Source organism: Montipora capricornis, chromosome 6 (assembly GCF_036669925.1).
Source record: "Montipora capricornis isolate CH-2021 chromosome 6, ASM3666992v2, whole genome shotgun sequence".
NCBI classification, from domain to species: Eukaryota; Metazoa; Cnidaria; class Anthozoa; order Scleractinia; family Acroporidae; genus Montipora; species Montipora capricornis.
Genome location: NC_090888.1, coordinates 73,595,245 through 73,617,744, shown reverse-complemented (window position 1 = coordinate 73,617,744; position 22,500 = coordinate 73,595,245). Strand labels below are relative to the sequence as shown.

The 22,500-nt window shown below is 39.0% G+C and overlaps 1 protein-coding gene across 1 annotated transcript in view; it reads left to right on the top strand.

The window, feature by feature from the left end:
- LOC138054517 (uncharacterized) overlaps positions 1-22,500 on the top strand; it is a 72,326-nt gene that overhangs the window by 17,679 nt on the left and 32,147 nt on the right. Inside the window, 9 exon segments of the mRNA XM_068900968.1 lie at positions 1,346-1,418; positions 1,868-2,106; positions 4,348-4,397; positions 12,598-12,638; positions 17,975-18,072; positions 18,637-18,718; positions 20,243-20,359; positions 20,928-21,123; positions 21,583-21,675. Of these exon segments, the coding sequence (XP_068757069.1) occupies positions 1,346-1,418; positions 1,868-2,106; positions 4,348-4,397; positions 12,598-12,638; positions 17,975-18,072; positions 18,637-18,718; positions 20,243-20,359; positions 20,928-21,123; positions 21,583-21,675 (989 nt within the window).

Below are 22,500 nucleotides of genomic sequence, written 5' to 3'. Positions count from 1 at the left end.
TGAATGGTTTCAAATTTATTTTCTTGTTTCCTGACAGTGAAAACACACCATTAATGTCACACTACTAACTGCAGAAAAATGGACTGACAATTTAATGGGGGAAACAGTTACTGTAATATTTTATTAACAAATGCCTGTAAAGGTTTGACCATTGCATTCCAAAAGAATAGTAATTATTATTGTTGGCTCTTCACTGTGATGACAAAAATTTGAGTGAGATTTTGCCATATCATCTGCATCAGGAGATAATTATTTTAATAACACAAAGTAAAGTTCTCTTGTTGCAGTAGTAACATATTGCTTGAGGTGAGAATTTCAATGACAAAAGACATTTAAGTTGTAAGTAATTGCAGTTATAAGTTTTGAATGGCAAGTTTATAATTACAATAATTCCCTTCAAAACAATGGTACAGTGCAATGCAATCTATTTGTCGTGATGATCTTGTCTCTATCATAAAAAAAACACATTGTACTCCTTATGCACTTGACTCAGAGATCCAGTCTGTTCAGGGAACTGCACCACGGAAAAAACGCATTGTGCATGCATTCATATTATTTGCCATGAAATAGACCTAAGGATCCCTTGCGAGTTCTAATCCAATTCATCCATGAGCTACCTAACAGGAGCCGGTTTTGTTGGACTTATAACACAGTCTTGAATACATGTAAATACTGAACTGTCTTTTTAAGGGCCAAACCCAAGTTTATGTATTTTTCTGGTAATCAACAGCCACATTTCCTTCATAGAAATTAAGAACCTACTAAGCATAAATTGTCAAAAAATAACTCAAAGTAAAAGAACCTTCGATCCTGGACAAAAGTCGTTGAGACTTTTCTCAAGTTACGTCTCTTTCGACAATGACAACTACAAAACTGCACATATCCCCCTCCCCGGACCCCACCGAGGAGAATGTTGTTTGTGAAGAAGTGCAATGGACAGGGTTATCCCTCAATATTGCATTGGGGGAGAGGGAGATTCGAAAGTGGAAGATTTATGTGGTACAAATAAATTGTTTACATGGAGAGAAAAGTGTCCGAACAATAATTATTTTATCCAGGATTGTACTTTGCCAAGACTTCAGAAAATGTGGGTTCTTACATGCACGTTTTTACTGTATACCTTCTTGATGTTGTGTACAAGTTTAACTGTGTCACTGAATTGTCTAATCATGTACAATCTATCAAGACAGATTCCTTTACAGATTATCCAAGGACTTCATGTACACTTAATAAACTAAACTAAACAGCTATAACAGGGTAATGTGGGTTGTTTCTATTGCAAACATTTATTTGGATCAAAGTGTGTCCACTATAAAATGTCATTGTTTTCTTAATTAATTTAAAGAGTCTGATGCCAAGAGTGACGGGCATTACAGCAGCTGTAAGGGCACAGGCAGGACAACAGGTCACAGGAGTAGGTAGGCTCATAACAGTGTTAGATTGTTTTGCCTAAAAACGTAAGTTTAGGTAGTTTTGCATCTTAAGTTTACAAAGTGGATTATGAGAAATCTTTCCCAAACTTTTAAAGCATTGTGCAACTCTTTATTTAAAGAAGGAGTCCTTTTACGGCACTTTCTCCTGCAGAGAGTCGCCTAACACGTTGTGGGTTTCAGGTTTAATTTGATTTCTGGTCAAAATGATTTTAACCTACAATCCTAGACAAAATTGTTGAGACACTTCCTATTCATTTCTCCTCGTCTAAACAATTTATTTCAACAAAATAAATCTTTTAGTTGCATTGTTTGAACCCCTCCCCCCCTTCCCCCCAGGCGTAGGTATATGGGTTAGGGTTAGGCCCTTTTACTAGACAACACATGTCATTGTGATACCTCACTTTCAAAACTAAGGCCAATGTGTTGCTTACTAGGGCTCCAGCATTAGGTACAGCTGGAAATAACAAAGCATGTGATGACAGTGGAAGACAAAGGGAAACTAGGAATACCAAGAGTGGAAAAAAGGCTCCTCAGAAGCAAAGAACATGTGAGGACTGTGAAGTGAATCTTGCTACACAGTTCTGTTCTGACTGTCAACCACCTTTGGTGCTCTGTGATGAATGTGCAGTTGTACTTCACAGGGGAGTTACAAGACGTAATCACCAGTTGAAAGGTGAGTTCTCAAGAACAATAATTGGTATTCCCATTTCCAATTCAAACCACTTGCTTTCTCCACCCACTTCTTGTGCTCATTCTTCGTTTCTCCCATATGCAATGTCTCGGCAGCATGCAACCTTCAACATCCACTCTTCACTTACCTTTTTGACATATACAAGCAGACCAAGTTCCTCCTCCTTCAAACAATCGTACTACACACTGATCAATCCCCTTTGACCATCCTGCCTGACCTTCTCCTTCTGGATAATGTCAGCACTCTCCAACACACCCAGTACTTATACCATTTCTCATCATCCTGACCATCCTGCAACACAATTCCTTCACAACAAACCTTCATACCCTGTGACCTCTTCCTACAGCCCTTCGGCTTGTCTGGAAACAACTTATTACCCTGCAAATGTCCACACAGTTTCTCTGCCACGATCCCAATGAGTACCTCCCACATTCAATAGCTGTAGTTGCTAGCAGATGTTGTCTTGGCACAGGCCTTTTGTATCATACCATCCTCTCCTTTACCATCCACACTGGCACCTCCCCACTGTTCAAGCTACCCTGCAAATCCTCCAAAATCAATGTAACGTCTTAAACCTCTTAAACCAAAACCCCCTTACACCATCTGGACCTGGAACCTTCCAATTCACCATCTTTGTAATTTTATTTTCCACATCCTTGACACTAATCTTGACTTTCTCTTGCTCCTCCACATTACCCATCCTGTCCTTCACCATGTCCAGCCAACTAGCATCCTCATTATGCCTCTTCTTCACCGACCAAATACCACTCTGGAATCTTGTTGCCTTTCTTGCATTTAGTGCTTGGGTTTGGCCTTGAGTTTGCCTCTGGTTATTCTTGAACGAGGTGTTCTGTCTAACCTTTGTACAGTTTTCTACAAACCAAATTTTCTTGCTCCCAGACTGGACCTTCCTCTTCAACAACTAACTCACTGCAACCGTCCTCTTCTTGACAACCTGATACCGCCTATTTCCCTTCCTCATGTCCTGATCCCTTGCCAGATCCTGTCGCCATTCCACAATGCTCTTCTCAATCCTTCTTTGCCACCTCATTTTCTTCTTGTCAAAGTTGTTACCTTTCTGCTTTTCCATCAGCCCAACCTGGCCCCGACTACATACAACCCAGTATACAAATGCTTATTGATCTCCAACACCGACATCCCCTCCTTCACAAGATTATGCATCAGCCCTTCTACAACCTTCACCTCTCAATTCGCTTTCCTCCTAACCTGAGCTTTCAAACCAGGAACATCAACCCACCCCTCACTACTAAAGACGACTCTCGTCTTCGGAAGTACCCCCTCCTCATTGCTCACCACTCTAAGACAATCATCCTTGAGAAAGGTAACCGACTTCTTAACTTCTTTCTCATCCCAAAAAGCCTTCACCTTCGTTACATACCTTCCCATCTTCTTCCTAACACTTGTAACAAAACACTCCCACAACACCTTTCTCTCCCCATGTGTCCACTTAGACTTGCTTTTCCCTCTCTTTCCTGCCTTTCTACTTTACCACTAGGAGAAGTACTCTCACTGACATAACAATAATAATAGTAATAGCAAACAAAATATTTATGATTCATTTCATAGATAATTTTGTTTGTTGATTCATTCATCACAGGAACATATGAACCCACAAATGACCAGCTCCCGATATCAGTGGCTTCATAGCTCAGTTGATAAGAGCGTCACACCGGTATCGTGAGGTCACAGGTTCAAACCCTGTTGTCTTGAATTTTCTAGGCTTCTCTACGCAAGTGCTAAAATTGCATTCATAACTGCGAGGATCATAGCTTTACTTGAATAATAATATTGTTATTATTATTGACTTTCTGTGAACAGAACAACCTGCAATTAGATGGTTTTCAAACCGTGAAGGCCTAAACGCTCCTCAGCTTCAGCCCTGGATCTGGGGCTGAGGTTGCATAACACAAAGATTTACTGTTGTTTAACATGTTTTTTATCTCAGTTAAGCCATAAGCTGTCAGCTTTACAGATCAAGAGAACAAGTCATAAAAAAATTGTCTAGGTGATTAGTTTAACATACCACATACAGTATTTTTATCCCTTGTTTTTGAGATTCTGGAATCGGATGGAGGGCTGCAACCAAAATGATGGTTTCTGAATTTTGAAGTCTCCATTTTCTCTTTAATTCATTGTCTTAGATGATATTTCCAAGAGAAAAAAAGGAAAGGTAGTATAATTTTTCCCTTTTTTTTTCACCAGATGTCTCCTTTGCACCTACACCAGCAAGAAGCAAGGGCTACACCCCAAAAGTAAGTTCAAACCATTGCATATGCAGTAAAAGTGCAGAATTGCTTATGAGCAATTGATTGGGCATGCATTTAAAAGTGCCCGGTTGATTGTCAGGTTTAAGGCGACGATTAAAGGCAACAATTACCTGCCAGTGGGCACTTTTAAATGTGCATGCACTGATGTAAAGCATATCCTTTCATCTGCAATGCGCAAAAAATAACAGGATCACTTCACATGCACCTCTACAAATGCTATCTATTATGTAACATGTACATGCAAAAAGATATGCATTGGGCAGAACAGAGAAGACACTAGAAGTCTGCTTTTGTCAACATCTGTGAGACATGAAAAAAATGACACGGAGCAGTCGCTCAACACTTAACCGTCCTGATCATTCTAGCCAACACATGGTGATCAGTGGCCTTTCCCTTCACCAGGGAAACATGGAAAGGTGAACGAATACCCAACAATGGTTCTTTTTGCTAATTAAATTACGCCTCAAGAAATAAACAAGCACTTTTCTTTCAACTAATTTGTTCTTGTGATTCACGTTGCTGTATCCCCACCAATAGCATAGCTCCATCTTTCACTATATAAAACACTAACAACCCATAATTCCCTAATTTGTTCTAATGAAGGGCTAATTCTCGAAATGTCATCTTTCAAATTTCTCTATGATGGTCAATTTACTACCATATAGACTGCATTGATAAATGGCAGGCAATAAATTATTCTTTTGTCCTTGTGCTAATAAGACCAACTAGCCTCATTTGCTTGGACAGAATACAAAAGAAATGTTGCTTCGGAGCGAGGCTTGTTGGTCTCATTAGCACAAAGACAAAAGAATAATTTAATTGTAACCATTTATGAATATGGTCTATCAACCCAGTTGATCAGAAGCCCATTTCTGTGTTTCACTTCCCCACTGACGCAGCACCACAGTTCTATAGAAACTAAGCCCCTTTATCCATTTCAGGTTATTTTTAGCCTGTTAAACCCATTTACAATAGATAGCACACTTGTGAGCCACAAACACCACAGGCACAGTCAGACTGAAACAATCGGTGGGATACTTATCAGATGGATATTAACCAAAAAATGGCTGAGATATAGGCCAGCATACTGGAGGGTATGGATGCCAAAAAAGTCAAACTGGTGGTACTTCTGGACTTGTCGAAGGCATTCGACAGCATAGCTCATACAACCCACCTCGCAAAATTACAGGGGTTAGGTGTTTCCATGCATCTCTGGATTGGTTCAAGAGCTACCTTTCGGAACTGTGGCAATGTTTAGGATCAGAGCTGAGACCTCAAGCTTGCAGGGTATCTCACATGGAGTCCCACAGGGCTCAATCCTGGGACCTGCCTTGTTTACCATTTACCTCAACAGCATTTCTTCTATACCAGACGTGTGTTCTCTAGAATCATATGTTGATGATTCAAAGTTATACCTCATGTTCCCAGTTGCTGAGGTTAGTAATATGGTACAACAGATTAACAACGACTTAGAAAAAATCGCAAGCTGGTGCTGCTACAACAGCCTTCTCATAAACCCAGAGAAAACCAAGCTCTTGGTGTTGGGCACACATCAGATGCTTCACAGACTGCCCGCTTATTTTCATGTCACCCTCCTTGGAAGGAAAGTTACTCCATCTCCTTCTACTCGGGACCTCGGCCTGCAGGTGGACAGTACTCTAAGCTATGATGAACATGTCTCCCAAACTATGTCCTCGTGCATAGATAGCTTAAGTCAGATTACTAGGGTAAAGCATCTGTTTGATGCCAGGACATTAGAAGGGGTTATAAATGCTTTAGTGTTTAGCAAGCTATACTACTGTTCGGCGTGGTCTAACACTTCAAAGAAAACTATCATATACTGCCTGTTTTAGGAGCCTTTTGTATACTTTTTACTCGTAGTCATTGGTACTAAAGTACTAACCCTTATGCCCAGTAAACTACCCTTACCAATGGCGTGTATTACTAATTAGCGTACCCAAAGATAACCGTACCGGTGGCTATATCTTTTGGCCTATTAATCTCCATTCCATAGCATGAACCAAAGATTCTGCATGTACTAACGTGATTACGTACTAAGCGTACAAACAACCAGTGAACAATCGCCCTAACAATCGGAATAGCACTAGTACTAGTGTACTAACTGAATATTATCAAACTCAACCTAAGCGTACGTACTTACTAAGCATACAAATAACCGATGAACAATCGCCCTAACAATCAGAATAGCACTTAGTAGCACAAGCGTACTAACTGAATACTATCAAACTCAACCTATATATATACTAGCGTACATACTACCAAGCGTACCAACAACCGATGAACAATCGCCCCGACAATCGGAATAGCACTAGTACTAGCGTACTAAGTGCCTCCGTAATCGAAGGTTCTGCACTTACTAACGTGATTACGAACTAAGCGTACAAACAACCGGTGAACAATCTCCCTAACAATCGGAATAGCACTAGTACTTGCGTACTAACTGAATATTCTCAAACTCAACCTATATACTAGCGTACGTACATACTAAGCATACTAAGGGTTTTGCAATTGCCGGTTTTTACTGTCACACCATGATCAAAACCATTCAACAAATAAAGTCAAGAATCAAGGAGATAAAAGAAGATGAATATTCAAATAGTCTCGCAAAGGTTCAGGTCTGTGCGATGTATTCAGAGAAATGTTTTACTGTAATTTACAAGGCTTTGTATGGAGACGCCATGTTTTTGTCCCTCTGAGGGGCACAAATATGGTGGCTGGAAGCTAACAAAAACATATGTCATCGAGTTTTGCCATAAAAAGCCTGTAGTCGTCTTCTGAGTGCTACATCTATATGAGTACTTATTCTCATACAAGGACTGTTCAGATTGCAAAATCTCAGCGGATAAGTCACTTTTTGAACCTAAGTGTCAGTAGCATCCCACGCAGACACTTTAGGTCATCGCCACGCGTTCCTCAACCACACCCAACATGTAGTTCTTGTGGAATGTGCTTTATTTTCATATAATCAATCCACTTGTCAAAATTTACAACAATTATACATAAGATGTCTAAGCTTGGAATGCTGACCTGTCTTATGAAAACAAGCCAGTGTTTTCAATCCACCCCCGATTTCATGCCCTCTATTTTAAGCCTCCCGCTATCTCCTCCGAACAAAAATTTTTAACTACACTTGGGAACTTTAACTTGTGTTTAAGCGACTTTAAAGCTGAAGTTTACTTAAATGCCGCCTTTTCCGCCGTTTAAGTAGGCTCTAACCAGTTTTGACACTTTCAACAAACTGTACTATTTGGAAGGATTGAATGTACCAAACTTTTTCACTTAATGGTAATGTTATGATGCCATATTAACCACCAATAGATGCACTTCTTAATATGACGTAACAGGTTCCCATGGAAACAAAAGAGAGCCATCTAAATATAGGCTATATTTTGTCTTTAAACACATGTGTCTAAAAAACGAACTCGGTGAACGTCATTTTTTATTGCTGGAGAGTAACAAACATGCTAGGATAAAACTTTCTGCAAAGTTAAAAAATACTCTGGAGCAGATTCATGGTCACCTTCGCAATTGAAAAATTTTAAGGTGGCTCTAAAGCCGCTCCAGAGAATTTGTTTTAAAACTTTGCAGAGACTGAGATCATAAACTGACGTTAAGAGAGACATCAAAATATTAATCGAAAAGGACTTAACAGAGCCCGGGCTAGAGAACCTGTCGGGGATAGCTATACTACATACAGTGTTCCACATTCTTACAATATGAACGAAATATGAGCCTTGGAAAGTGCAGGTCTTTCAGGCCGGGACAGTGAGATAATAGCCAGCTTTCTGGCCGCAACGTGCACTGGGGTGATTATTAGTAGTTATGTAATTTCTAACATCTATAGCAATGTAGCCGTGGATGGCCTTACAAAAGATTAAAATGTCTTTAATTTCTCTGTTGTAAGCAAGATGTTCAGAGAGAGCAGTCTCTCTCTCGTAAAATCCATCTCGTGGCTGGCCTCTGAACTCGCTCAATCTTAAATGTCAGTGACTTCGGAGCTGGAGACCATACTTCAGTAGCGTAACATAAGTGGGGTTTCACTATTGCTAAGTGAAGACACCTCCTTTCTGCAACTTTAGTTAACAATAGACAAGACCTCTTAAGTAGGCCGAGAAGTTTTTTAGCTTTTGCCGTAATTAAGTCCGCATCAGAGTCCCAAGTCAGCTTATTCGAGATAACTAAACCCAAGTCCTTCTCCTCATGCACACGCAGTCACTTTTCGAAGCCTAAAAAATAGTCGGCAAGTACTTGCCTCTTCTTACGCTAGAGTTATTTTGCGAGCCTACTGCGAGGTAAACTCAAACCTTCTTCTTGAAACATTGAAGTGGGACCAGCTATCTTTAAGAATAAAAAAAGCAAAAAGCTATGATGATCTTTAAGTCCCTCAACAGGTTGGCCCCAGTGTAAAATGCGTGAATTATACAGTTAGCGAGACACAGACTATGACTTGCTTGATTCTTTCAGTAAATTAAACTTACCCAAGCTGCGTACTATTTGAAATTAGCTTTAGCTGTAGAGGTGCCTTCCCGTGGAACTACTCTCTACCTGAAAGAATTAGGGCAATCAGATCGATTGGGCAGTTTAAGAAGGAAATCAACCGTGCATTTGGATTATTCAACTCTCACTCTGCAATCTTGTAGATCAGTTTTTTTAGAGCTATTTTAAGTCTTACCAAATGATTGTAATTAAAATACTATTGTTATTACTGAATATTTTAAACCAAGTTTAAATAAAGGAACTACTACTACTACAACTACCGCACAAGGGAGCTCCTACGCCAAAATTATCCAAAGTTTCTCTAAGGATAACTGCAGACGTTAGCGCGTGTAGACCCAAGAGATCATATTAACGTATTATTCTCATTCCTATTTTGTCTAAAGTCTTTCAACGGATGTGCATGTATGTTCTTATTTATTCCGTTGGTACGTTAGTACGCTAGTACTAAGTACGGACATGTACGTAAGTTCTTATTCATTCCCTTGGTATGTTAGTACTAAGTAAGGACGTGTATGTACTGTTCTTTTTCATTCCTTCGTTCATTAGTACGGTAGCACTAAGTACGATCGTGTTCGAAAGTTCTTATTCGTTTCCTTGCTACCGTAATATTAATTACAGACATGTATTCATTCCTTGGTTCGTTAGCACTAAGTACGGACGTGTACGTACGGTTCTTATTTATTGCTTGGTAGGTTAGGACGTTAGTACTAAGAACGGATGTGTACGTATAGTTCTTATTCATTCCTCGGTACGTTAGTACGTTAGTACTACGTACGGACGTTTACGTACGGTTCTTATTCATTCCTTGGTATGTTAGTATGTTAGTACTAAGTATGGATATTTGTATTCATTCCTTGGTACTTTAGTACTAAGTATGAACATGTACGTACGTTCTTTATTCACTCACCTTAGTACGAAAGTACTAAGTACGGCCGTTTACATACAGCTCTTATTCATTCCTTGGTACGTTGGTACTGAGTACGGATGTTTTTGTACGGTTCTTATTCATCCCCTCGGCAGTCCCTCAGCACTTTAGTACGCTAGTACGAATTACTAACGCACACAAACTATCTTATCCTTCGTTTTCATCCACGTGATGAGACGGCCATGGCCGCCATGACGTCAGATGAAAACCCCCAATTCAGTCCCTCGGCACTTTAGTACGCTAGTACGAATTACCGATGTGCACAACCTATCTTATTCAGTCCCTTGCACTTCAGTAGTACGCTAGTACGAATTACGCAGTTATGTTATTGTTCCCTTTGGTACGTTAGTACGCTAGAACAAGGCTGTGCAGAAAATGAAGACCAAAGACCCAGAAAACGAAGACCCCCAGAAAAAATAACATACCAAACAGCAAATAACAAAACGCATCATTCATGTTATTTAAAACAATCGATAAGCTATCTCCTGTGAATTACTGTAGGGTCTTTGTTTTCTACATAGCCAGGTCGGTACGTAGAGAACGAAGACCAAAAACGAAGACCCCACAACAATATAAGACGACGAACAGAAACTAGCCAAACACATCATCCCTAGTGTTTTCTGTGGTCTTCGTGTTTGGTCTTCATTTTCCACATAATGGCCTGGGCGTGTGGAAAACAAAGAGCCTACCGTAATTCACAAGAGGTAGCTTATCGATCGTTTTAAACAACATGAATGATGTGTTTTATTATTTTCTGTTTGGTAATGTTATTTTTTCTGGGAGTCTTCGTTTTCCAGGTCTTTGGTGTTCGTTTTCCGCACACTTCTTGCACGAAGTATGGGCATGTACGTGGGATTCTTGTACATGTCGTTGATGTCTTAGAACCAAAGTACCTGCATAGTCAAAGTGGTAACTTTGTGTTCTTGCGCTATAAGAAGATGTCGATGTTAACAATCGAAAAACAGGCGTTCTGTCTGGAACTGTTGGGGTAAAGGCTCTTGCTTTTCATAGGGTTGAATCCGCTGTCCTTGATGTTTTTTAGCGTGGTTTTGTCCCAATAATAATTTGAATTAGGAACAAATAACATAAAAATGTTAAGCACTTTATCTCCAGAACATTCTTTGCTGAATTTTTTTGCACCACCAAGAGGAAAACTTGGCGTGCTAGGCAACCAATTGATGCTACATCCAGCAGAACAGAACTATGCCATGCTGTTCACTGCCGTTTCCTTTCTTATCTTTTCCTAACGCTTCAAATTCGTTGACTTTTGAATGGTAAAATTTCCTCCATCATAACATGCGAACAATCACTAGAATAAAAGCAAATGAAAATGTCTTGTTTAAGTGACATGTGACACTTCTGTTTTTCCTGAGTGCTCAGCGCACTGCATTTTTGTCCAAAAACAAATGGAAAAAGGAAGAAAAGAGAGTCTGAATGATCATGCATTGGCAACTTAAATGGGCAGACATTGAGTTCTACATGTACATACCTTTAGAGTCGATTAACGTATTTGAGGCTGCACTTGTAATAAAAAAGGGATAGAGTTTCCTCTGCTTTCTGAACATTGAAATTGACAACAGAGAGTTTTCACGTGCACATACAATGATGCTGACACATCTACATCTTCATCTACATTTTCCAGTACTCGGCAAAGTCCCTTTTTGTGGCTGTTTGTGGCTGTTTCTGCTTAGGTGGCCTCATACACCACAAGCCTTTTTTTTGGAGACATCACCGCCAAGCCGGCCTCTTCTGCTGGAGAGAACAGGACAGCCACAACACCTGGGACTTTATCCCCTACTCTTTTCCAATAGTGCTTGGGTTCTTTAACGTCCCACAGGAAACTTATGAACATAGAAGATAATTATTTGTAAGACGGGACCTACGGTTTATAGTCCTTATCCAAGAAGACTTGAAGTCTAACCATTTGCAGATGAAATTAAAAAGTCAGTACTTTCTCCTCAGTTATTTTAAGATCCTCAGTGTTGATCCAGCCGGGGTTCGAACCCGCGACCTCCCGCGTGACAGCCCGATGCTCAATCAACTGAGCCACCGGTGTGCCCAATGCAAACCTCTCGAAGGTCTTTGGATGCGAGTATTCATTAATTAAACTTCTATGGATTAATTGAAACGAAAATTTAGTTTTCACATTTTTCATAGATACTTTATTATCAGTGTAGACTTTCTTGAAGCTATGCATTTAGAGTCAAAGTAGCCGGGGATCATGCTCATAGCAGCCTGCGGAAATCCCCTGCCCTTAATGACAGCCCCTATAGAAGCTGTTTTGTCAATGTTAACAAGCTAACTGAAGTTTCAAACAGAATGTCAAATTCATTTGAATTGCAAAATACAAGTCAGGGTTTGTACCGGTCATGGAAATCCTAGAAAGTCTTGGATTTCTAATCTTGTAAAATCCAGGCCTTGAAATCCAGGAAAATGAAGACAAGTCACGGAAAATCCTGGACAATTAGCTCTATGCACAAAAAAAACATAAATGGAACCTATCACATTTCATATTGTGGAACATGCACATGTATGTATAATTATTCAAGTAGTCTCCCTCATAGCCGTTATTAGGGTTTCCTAGGTCATGGATTTTTCCTTGTATGGTCTTGGAAAATCCTGGAAAAGTCATGGAATTTTAGGACACAAAAAGCGTAAGAAGCCTGACAAGTGTGCTATCATTTTAAAAGTGCAAAGTATATACTGCACATCTGATATATAATCATATATGTATTTTTGCAGGCATACCGTGCTCCATTTGCTTTGCTGGTGGCGTTTCACAGGTATTCAGCTTTTTTATTCCAAACTAGCATCATGAAGTTTTCAATCTGGGAGAAGAGTTGGTGTACAGTGTAGTGTGTGACCCAGTGGTTAGGGTGCTAGATTTGTAGGCTCAAATTCCCTGCAGATGGCCTAACTCTAATCACAGGTTTGATTGCCATGCTTTGTAAAGGGCCAACTTGTTGCCTCCTGCAGGTTGTTTTTTCAGGTTATGTTCCATTAGAAATTTTTTTCCTTCATTGTTTTTTAGTGACTTACATCTAAACAATCTAAAAATTCATTCATGCTTCAGGGATCTGATCGCTTAACCTAGGGAGATACTGTATGCAAGTTCGTTTTTTGGTACTTACCTTGCTCCAGTCTTGCATGTCTCTTCTAAATCAAATAGCCTTTATTTATCTATGCTGATTACATTCATCACCCAAATGTTATTGTCAGTATTATTGTTGTTTAGCAATTATTACCTTTTAGTTCACACTTTAAGGTAACAAAGTGACCCTAATTCCCAAAACATAAACTGTGACCTATCTCTATACCTGCCATATGTTTCTAGGGTCTTTGCTGTTCCCAACCACCAAGTTTTCTGAATTACATGTACAGTGTAGTTTGAAGTCCTGTCAATCAAACCTAAGAGATTTATCTCTCAAATCATGGACTAGAGCGCTAGTGCGCATCAACTCTTCCGGGTCTCAGAATGAGGAAGTGCAACTCACCTTGGATGTGACAATCTACCCAAACAAATAGCTAACACATCACTATAAAAGGAGTGGATCTTGATTGACGTTGGATAACTGCAGATCAAGATATGGTAAAGACGGAAAATAAGAAAGTTCATACATGTAATGATGTGGAGACGTGGCTTTTGAAATAGATGTTATTCAATAGAGCCAAAAAGAGATCAAGCTCATAAAATCCTGCAAGAGACGGGTGCTCTTGTGGATTGGCAGTATTATTGGGACTGTCGTAATGACGTTAAGAGGGTATTACGCGAGGCGGAGAAGGAGTATGTCCAGAATGAGGTAAAAAGAATCAGAGCTCTAGTGAACGGTGGAAGGTGATACGGAATTGCATACCAACTAGGGAGAAAGTCACACCCAGCTTATTGTAGGGATATGAGAGAACTTGTGACGGAATTTAATGAATTCTTTACGGAAGTGGGAGTACGTGCCGCAGAAGAAGCCAAAAGAGTCGCATCAGTCAATGATCTACCTACTTCACATCAGGAACTCCCTGCCAGTTTTATACCCAAAGAAGATGAATTTCAATTTCGAGTTGCTACCCCTTTCAAGATCAATAGGATTGTTCAGTTATTTCCTTCAAATAAAGCACCAGGGAAAGATAAATTACACATGGCAGTGGTGAAAGATGCTCTACCGGCCATCCTCCCGATTTTGACCGAGATCATAAACGGTTCACTTTTGACATCTTTATTTCCCTCACCATGGAAAGAATCTGAAATTGTCCCTATTCCAAAGGATGGTGGAGATCGGGAAATAGCCAATGAGAATAGACCTGTGTCGTTGTTACCTGCCCTATCTAAGATATGTGAACGAGTAGCCTTAAATCAATTCACCAAATATGCAACAAGGAGAAACTGTCTCAGTGAACACCAGAATGGGAATAAGAAACGACATTCGACAGAGACACTCAATATTTTGATGTCAGATCTAGCCCTGGAGGCAATGGAGCAAGGATATTTGGCACAATCGGTTAGTGCACGGCCTTGGTGCAAGAGGTCCTGAGTTCGATTCCCTGGTCTCAAATCCTTGTTTCGACTTCTTTCCTTTCCATGTAACTAAGTAGCTTTAAATACCCGTAAAACGGAGCACTGATGGACAGGGGGGAGTAAAATGAGTGAACCATCGACCTCGGGTTTGCCAGTTGAATTACTGTTAAAAGTTACCAACGTTAAATATGGTTACTTTACTTTACTTTTTACTTTACTTTAATGGATCGCAAGCAAGTCACTGCCTTGGTGTTATTAGATCTTACCAAGGCATTTGACAGCATTGATCACATGTCCTTGTTAAAGAAGCTACGTGCAATGGGTACCTCTATAGAAGCAATGGAATGGTTCAGAAGCTATTTGACCGGAAGAAAACAGGCGTTGAGAATTGGTTGAGAAGGATCAATCGTGGGCCAGGCACTGTTTAATATCTACACTAACAATCTACTATCCTCACCTAATTAAGGTAGGATTGTTAGAGTGGTATGTTGATAACTCACAGTTATACCTCTCATTTCCTGTACACGATGTCACCTTAGCCGCAGATCAGCTGACAGAAGATCTTCGGAACATTGCCGCATGTTGTTGCAAAAACAGTCTACTCATTAACCCAGACAAGACAAAACTTCTGGTTCTGGGGACTCCGCAGATGCTGACAAAGATACCAGATGATCTAAGCATTACTCTACTCAGCAAGGAGATTACATCATCTAAGTCTGCGAAAAACCTGGGATTTACAATGGACTGTAATCTAACCTATGACAAGCATGTAACTCAAGTAACCTCGAAATGTATAGGTAGCCTTTGTCAGATCGATCGCGTAAAATATCTGTTTGATAAGCACACGTTGATCACTATAATCAGTTCTCTCGTATTCAGTAAATTATTGTAGTGTTCATCAGTATGGGCTGATACCACCAAAAAAAAACGTTGAGCTATTACAAGCAGTGCAAAACTTTGCAGCCCAGATAGTTTCTGGAATGAGGAAATTTGGTCATGTTACACCTATTCTTAAACAGTTACAGTGGCTGCCACTTATTAAACAAGTTGCTGTTAGGGATGCTACCATGGTATTTAAATGCTTAAATGGACGTGCACCTCCATATCTTTGTCTGAAGTTCAAAACCAGATCGGAAGTGCACAACTGCAACACTAGGAATAGGGACTGCCTTCATATACCACTCTGTAAAACGGCTGCAGGTCAGCGTGTGTTTACCTTCAGAGGCCAAAAGCTGTGGAATAGTTTCCCAGATGAGTTTCAGTTGATCACTAATTTAGATGTATTTAAAGTAAAAATAAAACAGCATTTTTTAAGGGTATTTTTGGAAAACTAAGTTTTAGATATTTAATTGACTTTGTAAATTAAGCTGAAAAGCCTTTCGAGGGGATTAATAAAGTTATTATTATAATTTTATTAGCCTCAAAAGAGAAACTGATAACCGTAGTGATTGGTGCCCTAGGAAGCATCTTGAAAAACACTTTAAAGTGTTTTAAGTGTTTAAAAACCTTGCCTGAGAAGGTGGACCCACCAGACATTGTCAGAATTGTACAGCTGTCATTCAGACTGGGTATAGTACACCTGTACATGTGCTGAGGAAAATAGTGGGTCTCTACTCAGCAGGAAGGAGCTGAGACATGACACATACAATAATATTAATTATTATTATTGTGTGTATGTATAATAATAATAATATTATTCATTAAGTACATTCTTTCTATTCACCAAACAGTTAAAGAAATGGAAGAAAGGATGTAAAATGACTATCTTAAACTTTCATGCATGATACACTTATGACTTAGGCTAATAAGCTTAAATTTGAAATGAAGGATTTTTCATTTTCGATTTAAAAGTGTCAGCAGAACTCATATTGTGCAATGGAAGGGGGAGAAGATCCCAGAGCTTTGGCACAGCTTGTGAAAATGCCTTCTCACCAAGTGAATGTCGATTTGGACCTTAAGGACAGCTGAGAAGGATGTGCTTTTTACATATGAGTGTGCAAAAAAGGAACAAGAGAGAGTTGATCGAGAAATATCAAAACCTATGGAGGAGATAATTTAAAGCACCTGGAATTGTAAAAGAGTGACCATCATACACCTTATTCCAAATGGCCACCATTTTAGTATTCTGTTGTTTCCTTGCAAATTGGCCCTTGTGGCCTCTTTTGTAAACCAATTTGCAATCAAACAAAATTTGCAATCAAACAAAATTTGCAATCAAACAAAAGAATACTAAAATGGGGACCATTTTGGAATATGGTGTACATGTATATCAGTTGTCATTGGGGCACTAGGGGGCAATAACAACTTCAAGACAGGTAATAAAAACACACTCCCAACTTGAGGTGGTGCTTTACTTGTGGACTTTTGGTCAGCAGACATCAAGTAAGATGGAGGCAAAATTTCAAGCCCTGGCTCAAAGAGTGTAAAATATTGCATTTTTTCTTTTTCTTTTTCTTTTTCTTTCCTGCACCCAAGAACTATGATACATGTATGCTGTTTCATCTCAGTGGAGTCTTCACACCATCTTCAAAGTGATGTTACTGTACTTGATGGACTTTGTTTGTAAAGCTTTTTCCTGAGCAAGCTCTCGTCCTGTAGAAAATGCGTTTTTAGGATTCTTCTCCAGCTCTTAAACTTATCTTAAAAAGTCCTCTTGTTATAGCCGTTAAGTTTCTCTTCATCAACAAGATTACTCTTATTTAGTGCGGCAATCAGCATCAGCTCTAAAGCCGACGAGTTCCACCTTTGTCCATTCCAGATTACCTATACTGTAGCATACCACACCTACGGCCCAAGCATTGATACTAATGATCAGGTTCCCCCATTCATTTTGGGTCTGTACAGCTTCTTTACTCCTCTTATATGCAGATATGATCTTGCCTTCATCTTAATGTTTAACATCGAGTCCAGTTCTAAGGTACCTGAAGGTGTTTATGTCCTTCACAGTCCACTTTTGGATAGTTGTTATTGTTGGGTAGTTCTATTCCAATGCTGTCAACTTGTATTCCACTTTCCATCCAGGGCACAGTTGTCAAGCCCAAATGACATAAGGATGTCTTGAAGGAATTTTATGACCACTTCGGCAATATTGGTCTGTATCCTACCAAATTAGACTTCTTTATGTATATCACTTACTTGATGGGCTCTGAATAGTCTCTAAGGGGAGAGGTCAATAAACCATTTTTGTAGTGTTAAATATGAAGTAGGAGACCACTGACTAGATTATTCACAGGAAGGGTGTAAGTTGGTAGACACAATTAAAAGAGTGCGTTGAGCAAAATTTTGGTTTAAAGTGAGCAACAGCTCCCCAAGTCAACTGTCAGCCGACTGTTGGCCAACAGTTTTCTGACAGTTGGTTGACTGGCAGAGCTGTTAAACAGCTAAATAACTTCATCTCGGCATGACTAGGATTATGGCAGAGCCATAATACGGCTGGTAACACTCATTCACTAGGAATTAAGACATGCACATAAAATAGAAACTCTAAGCACACTACTTTGACAAACAAACTACATGCTGTACTAGCCATTTTAATCACAAAACAAACACTTACAGATACAGATGCAGTTACCTGATTTATTTATTAGATTGCAGCTTTTGTTTCTCTTGCAGGGCATCCAATGAAGTTCCCAAGAAAATGAGTCTAACTGCAGATGAGCTGAAACTCAGAGCACAGCCTTTAACCAACTCAGATTTGGAAATAAAACAAGGTGACATAGTAGCCATATAAGGCTAATGAACTTGTGGCCCTCAATCAGACCAGAACACAACATCAGGAACTCCGTGGTCTGATTTTTTTTTATCAGTGTGTGGGATCTTTGATGTCCCACAGAATTTTTTTGAACAAGGTTTGTGAGATGGGGTCCACAGTTTTATAGTCCTTATCCGAGAAAATGTGAAACCCTAACAAGTTACGGATGTAATTACAAAGGCAGCACTTTCTCCTCAGTTATTTTAGGACCCCGATTGTTGGTCTGGCTGGAGTCGAACTCACAAAATGCCTCATGGCAGCCCAATGCTTGATCAACTGAGCTACATGTACCAGTGCGTAGTTTACTGTTTATTGTAACCTTTATTGTAACCTTGTTTAAAGCAGCATTGATCATCAGCTTTTTGTAATAATTATTATTAAGCTGCTGTGAACTTTACCTTCAGAGTATTTTTTTTAGCAATATAATTTTTTAGTGCTCATTTATACCAAAACATTTGAAGTAATGCCAGTAGGGTGTAACACAGCCCCCTTTAATGTTCATTTGTTATTGTCACATGCACAGGAAGGTGGTTTGGAGGATTTGATTCATTAGAAAATACATTGGTAAAGAACCAGCTTGTATTAAAGGAAGCCAAAACACCAAAGTAAATGATAAGGAGTTTTATTTTCTTTATGTTATGCACATTTTATAGCAGTTTTTGTAGCACTTGTTGCTACTTCTCTGCTACAGTAAACAATTCATCCTTGGTAGTGACACTAACTTTAATTTGTTGAAACGTTTATAATAATGCAATGAAAACAACTGTACTGCTACCAACACTTTTTTGCCCTTAATGTCCCTAAACGAAGAACTAATGAACTGTTGTAAAAGACGCGCTTGTGAAGTGTTCATGGAGTCCCTAAGCTTATCTCAGAGGAGTTCATTATACTTTGGTCTGGATCATTGCATTGGTTTAGGTCAAATTGTAGTGAAATCTTGGTAAAATGAAAAATCCCAGGTTTCCTTTACTCTTGTTTTCTGTCCAAGTAATCTGTACATTTAGCTTTGTTTGAAACTATTGCTTGTTCTTGTGAACAGTCCACTTAGCTTTTAATCAATGAGGTGGAAACTTACTTGCACATTAAATTTGGTTAATAATCAATTGAGAGAAGTGATCCTCGCACTTAACTGGACAATTTAAGCAATATTAAAAGTTATATTGTTTCTTATAGACACACCTGAAAAATTCCAGTGGCTCCAACAGGATTCAAACTTATGATTTCTACAATGCTATGAAGCCACGCAATTGCTAGCAGGTCAATTTGGTCATGGGTTCAAATCCCTTTGTAACCACCTGAATTGTTTAGGTGTGTCTATAAGAGACAATTGCTTAAATTGTCCAGTTAAGTGCGAGGATCACTTCTCTCATACGTCTATAACCTGCACTTCAAATATACCTTCATTTCGTTGGTTAATAATGCCAGTGACATCTCTTTGATCTCAGACAAAGGTCTCCTTTTTGTTTTTTTTGTTTTTTTTTTTGCTTAGATTAGACACAAGATAGCAGCATGAATCAGACATAGTTTGATGCTGCTCTGGTCTGAAGAAATTTGATTGTAACTTAAATTCACAATTATCACCACCAACCGGTGGTGCCATATTAGTGCTGTTATTTGTTAAGCTTTGCACATCAGTGCCACCTACGCTCCATGAACCGTGATGAAGGGAGGCTTTTACTTGACGCCTATGTGTGTCTTATTAAAGAAAAGAGCACATTAATTACTTTAATTTATGCACCCCTTCCTTTGATTATATCTGATGAAGACACTAGACACGAATGTCAAAACGTTGGGTCTTTGAATTGTAACTTTAAAAGCTACATTCAAATTTCTTCAGACTGGAAGAGCATCAAACTGTGTCTGATTGTCAACCGTGTTGCAATTTGAGCCTCAACTTTTATTATTTGCCGCATGAATATTTTTGTCTATTACATGTACTGATTGATAATTACAACTTTCCCACTACCACCATCCTACGTTCTTTGTTCTACAAAGTAAATTAAAGGAGATATTCAAATTGCAAGATTTGTTTGATATGGGGCTTATATATACTTACATGCACATGTCAACTGGCATGGAACAAAATTTTACATTGCTATTGTTAATTAGTCATTTTTGTGAATTTGTAGGTATTCTCTAATGGAAAAAGGACAGCATTTAGGTGCTAGGTGTTCTGAATTTGATTATGCATTTCAAAATCTCTGTCAAGCATCTTCAGTTCCAACCATACCAGTTGTGAGACTCAGGTTTGTCTTTGTTTTAAACGAGGTACAGGTCATGAACTGCAATCGATGATGTTATTTATCTATGAAGAGATTGCACATTTCAATTCCGGCCTTTGTGAAACTATTTAGTATTTCATGATCATTGGGGTTTATATGATTATAAATGGAATATTACATGGCAGCTTGGAGATACGAAATTTCTCTTCGAGTGATGAAATATTTTCAACACTCGAAGAGAAATTTCGTATCTCTGTGCGGCCATGTAATATCCTCTGTCTGCCAGGCAATGGTCTTATATGTTGGAGAATAATAACACAGCTTACAAATAGTTTTTGACTGTGGTAATGGGTGAAAATAATTGTTGTTGTTATCATTATCATTATCATTATTAATCAGAAATGCTATTGGCTGAGTTGTAATAGATGGAACAGAAAGAACTTTCAGAAGAAAAACCATTCCTTGAATTCTCCAGTGGCATGTGTTTTCCCTAGATGTAGAGATTTGCCTTACGAAGGGAAAATACCTTAAAATTATAATAGTCACAGTTCAGCTTTATTGGGTCACCTTTTTTATGTCTGACCTTTTCCAGACCAGTTCTTGAAAATCGGCAAGTTTGCCTGCTTGTTGACAGCGAAGAGCCATTAAGAGAACGATTTGTAAGAGTGGCCGGACAGAAAGGACTTGCTGCTAAGACCAGAAAGCTGCCTGTTGGTGATTTCCTTTGGGTATTGCTGCCACCTGGAGCTAACCCTGATACTGCCAGGGATATACCTGACCAGGAACTGGTTGGTGAAAGTGTTTTGTAAGCAAAGTCAAGCAAACATGCAAAATTAATTCGCTTTAGAAGCAAAAAAATGCATAAACACATCTCACTATACGCATCAACGTACTGCTAACCTGTCGTAGATTTGCAGCTTCAAGCTTCCCTCCAAACTACCAAAAATATTTTTTACTGTTAAAATTTTTTAAAGTTGTCCCCTTCTTTATTTTCTGTTCAATCCAAAGCTGTTAATTGTTTGTCAAAACAAACTTCCGTATGTGGCATTACAGGGTCCTTGTGAAAGATTCTGGTGGGTTTTAAAGGTTATACTTTTGTGTCGGACTCATAAAGGTAGAATTTAAATTTCTTAAATTAAGGAATTTTGAAACATGTTTAAATGTTAAGCAATCCGCACAGTGGTTACATAGAGGAGGATGTATTGGCCCAAGTGGGCTGATTAGGTGTTGATTCTTCTCATATGTAGGTTCTTCCTATGGTTGTGGAGAGGAAAACTTGAGATGACCTATGGTCTAGCTTGAAAACTACAAGATTTGTTAACCAAGTTACAAGGATGAAGGTAAAAAATGTGAAAAGGCCTGCATCTCCATCTGCAAAAAGTGCAAAGTTTATTAACACCCTTGTTCTACTGGAGATCAGTCCTAAAAATTCACCCCAACCTTGTAGTGTTTTTTTATCACTGAACCCGCAGGGTTTTGGCCCAGAGGCCAAACCTCGAGGAGGCAACCTAGAAATCCCTGCGTAAAACAAAAAAATTATTTTAATATGTAAATTGATAGATATGGTTTAGGGGAAAGCAATCTCAATTTGCTCAACCTAGCGCAAGGTGGTATTGGTATTGCATAACAGGGCGCGCAAGGCAGTATCAGTATTGTTCACCGAGTTAGTGAGGTGTCCTAGGTAACTTAAGTCACGAGTCACAGGAAGCATAACGATTGAAGGTGAGTAATTTTCGGATCTTTACGGCGATTCCTTTTACTTTGAAAATCAAAGATTACAGTACCTGATGGAAATCATATTGCCTGGGTCAGAAATCGATTTTTCATGCACAAATCATAAACAGAGGCAACGATTTGTCAGACACAAATGAAATCAGAAACAGGGGCGGCAGACTTGGCCACAAACTGCTAGACCCAACCTCTGAAAGCAAACGCATACAGTGTAGTCTCAACATTTTCAAACAATCTTCGATCATTTTTACAACAGTTATTCACAGATAATAAGCGCATTTGTTCCTATTTTATGGTATTTCAAGGTACTGTGGAAAGAACCAAAAGGGTAAAAAAGATGACAACAAAATGTTGCTTTCTAGTCATTGAATGTTCCTGTTCCTATTTTACTATCATATTTTCAAGGCATTTTCCAAAATTGTGTAAATTGCTTT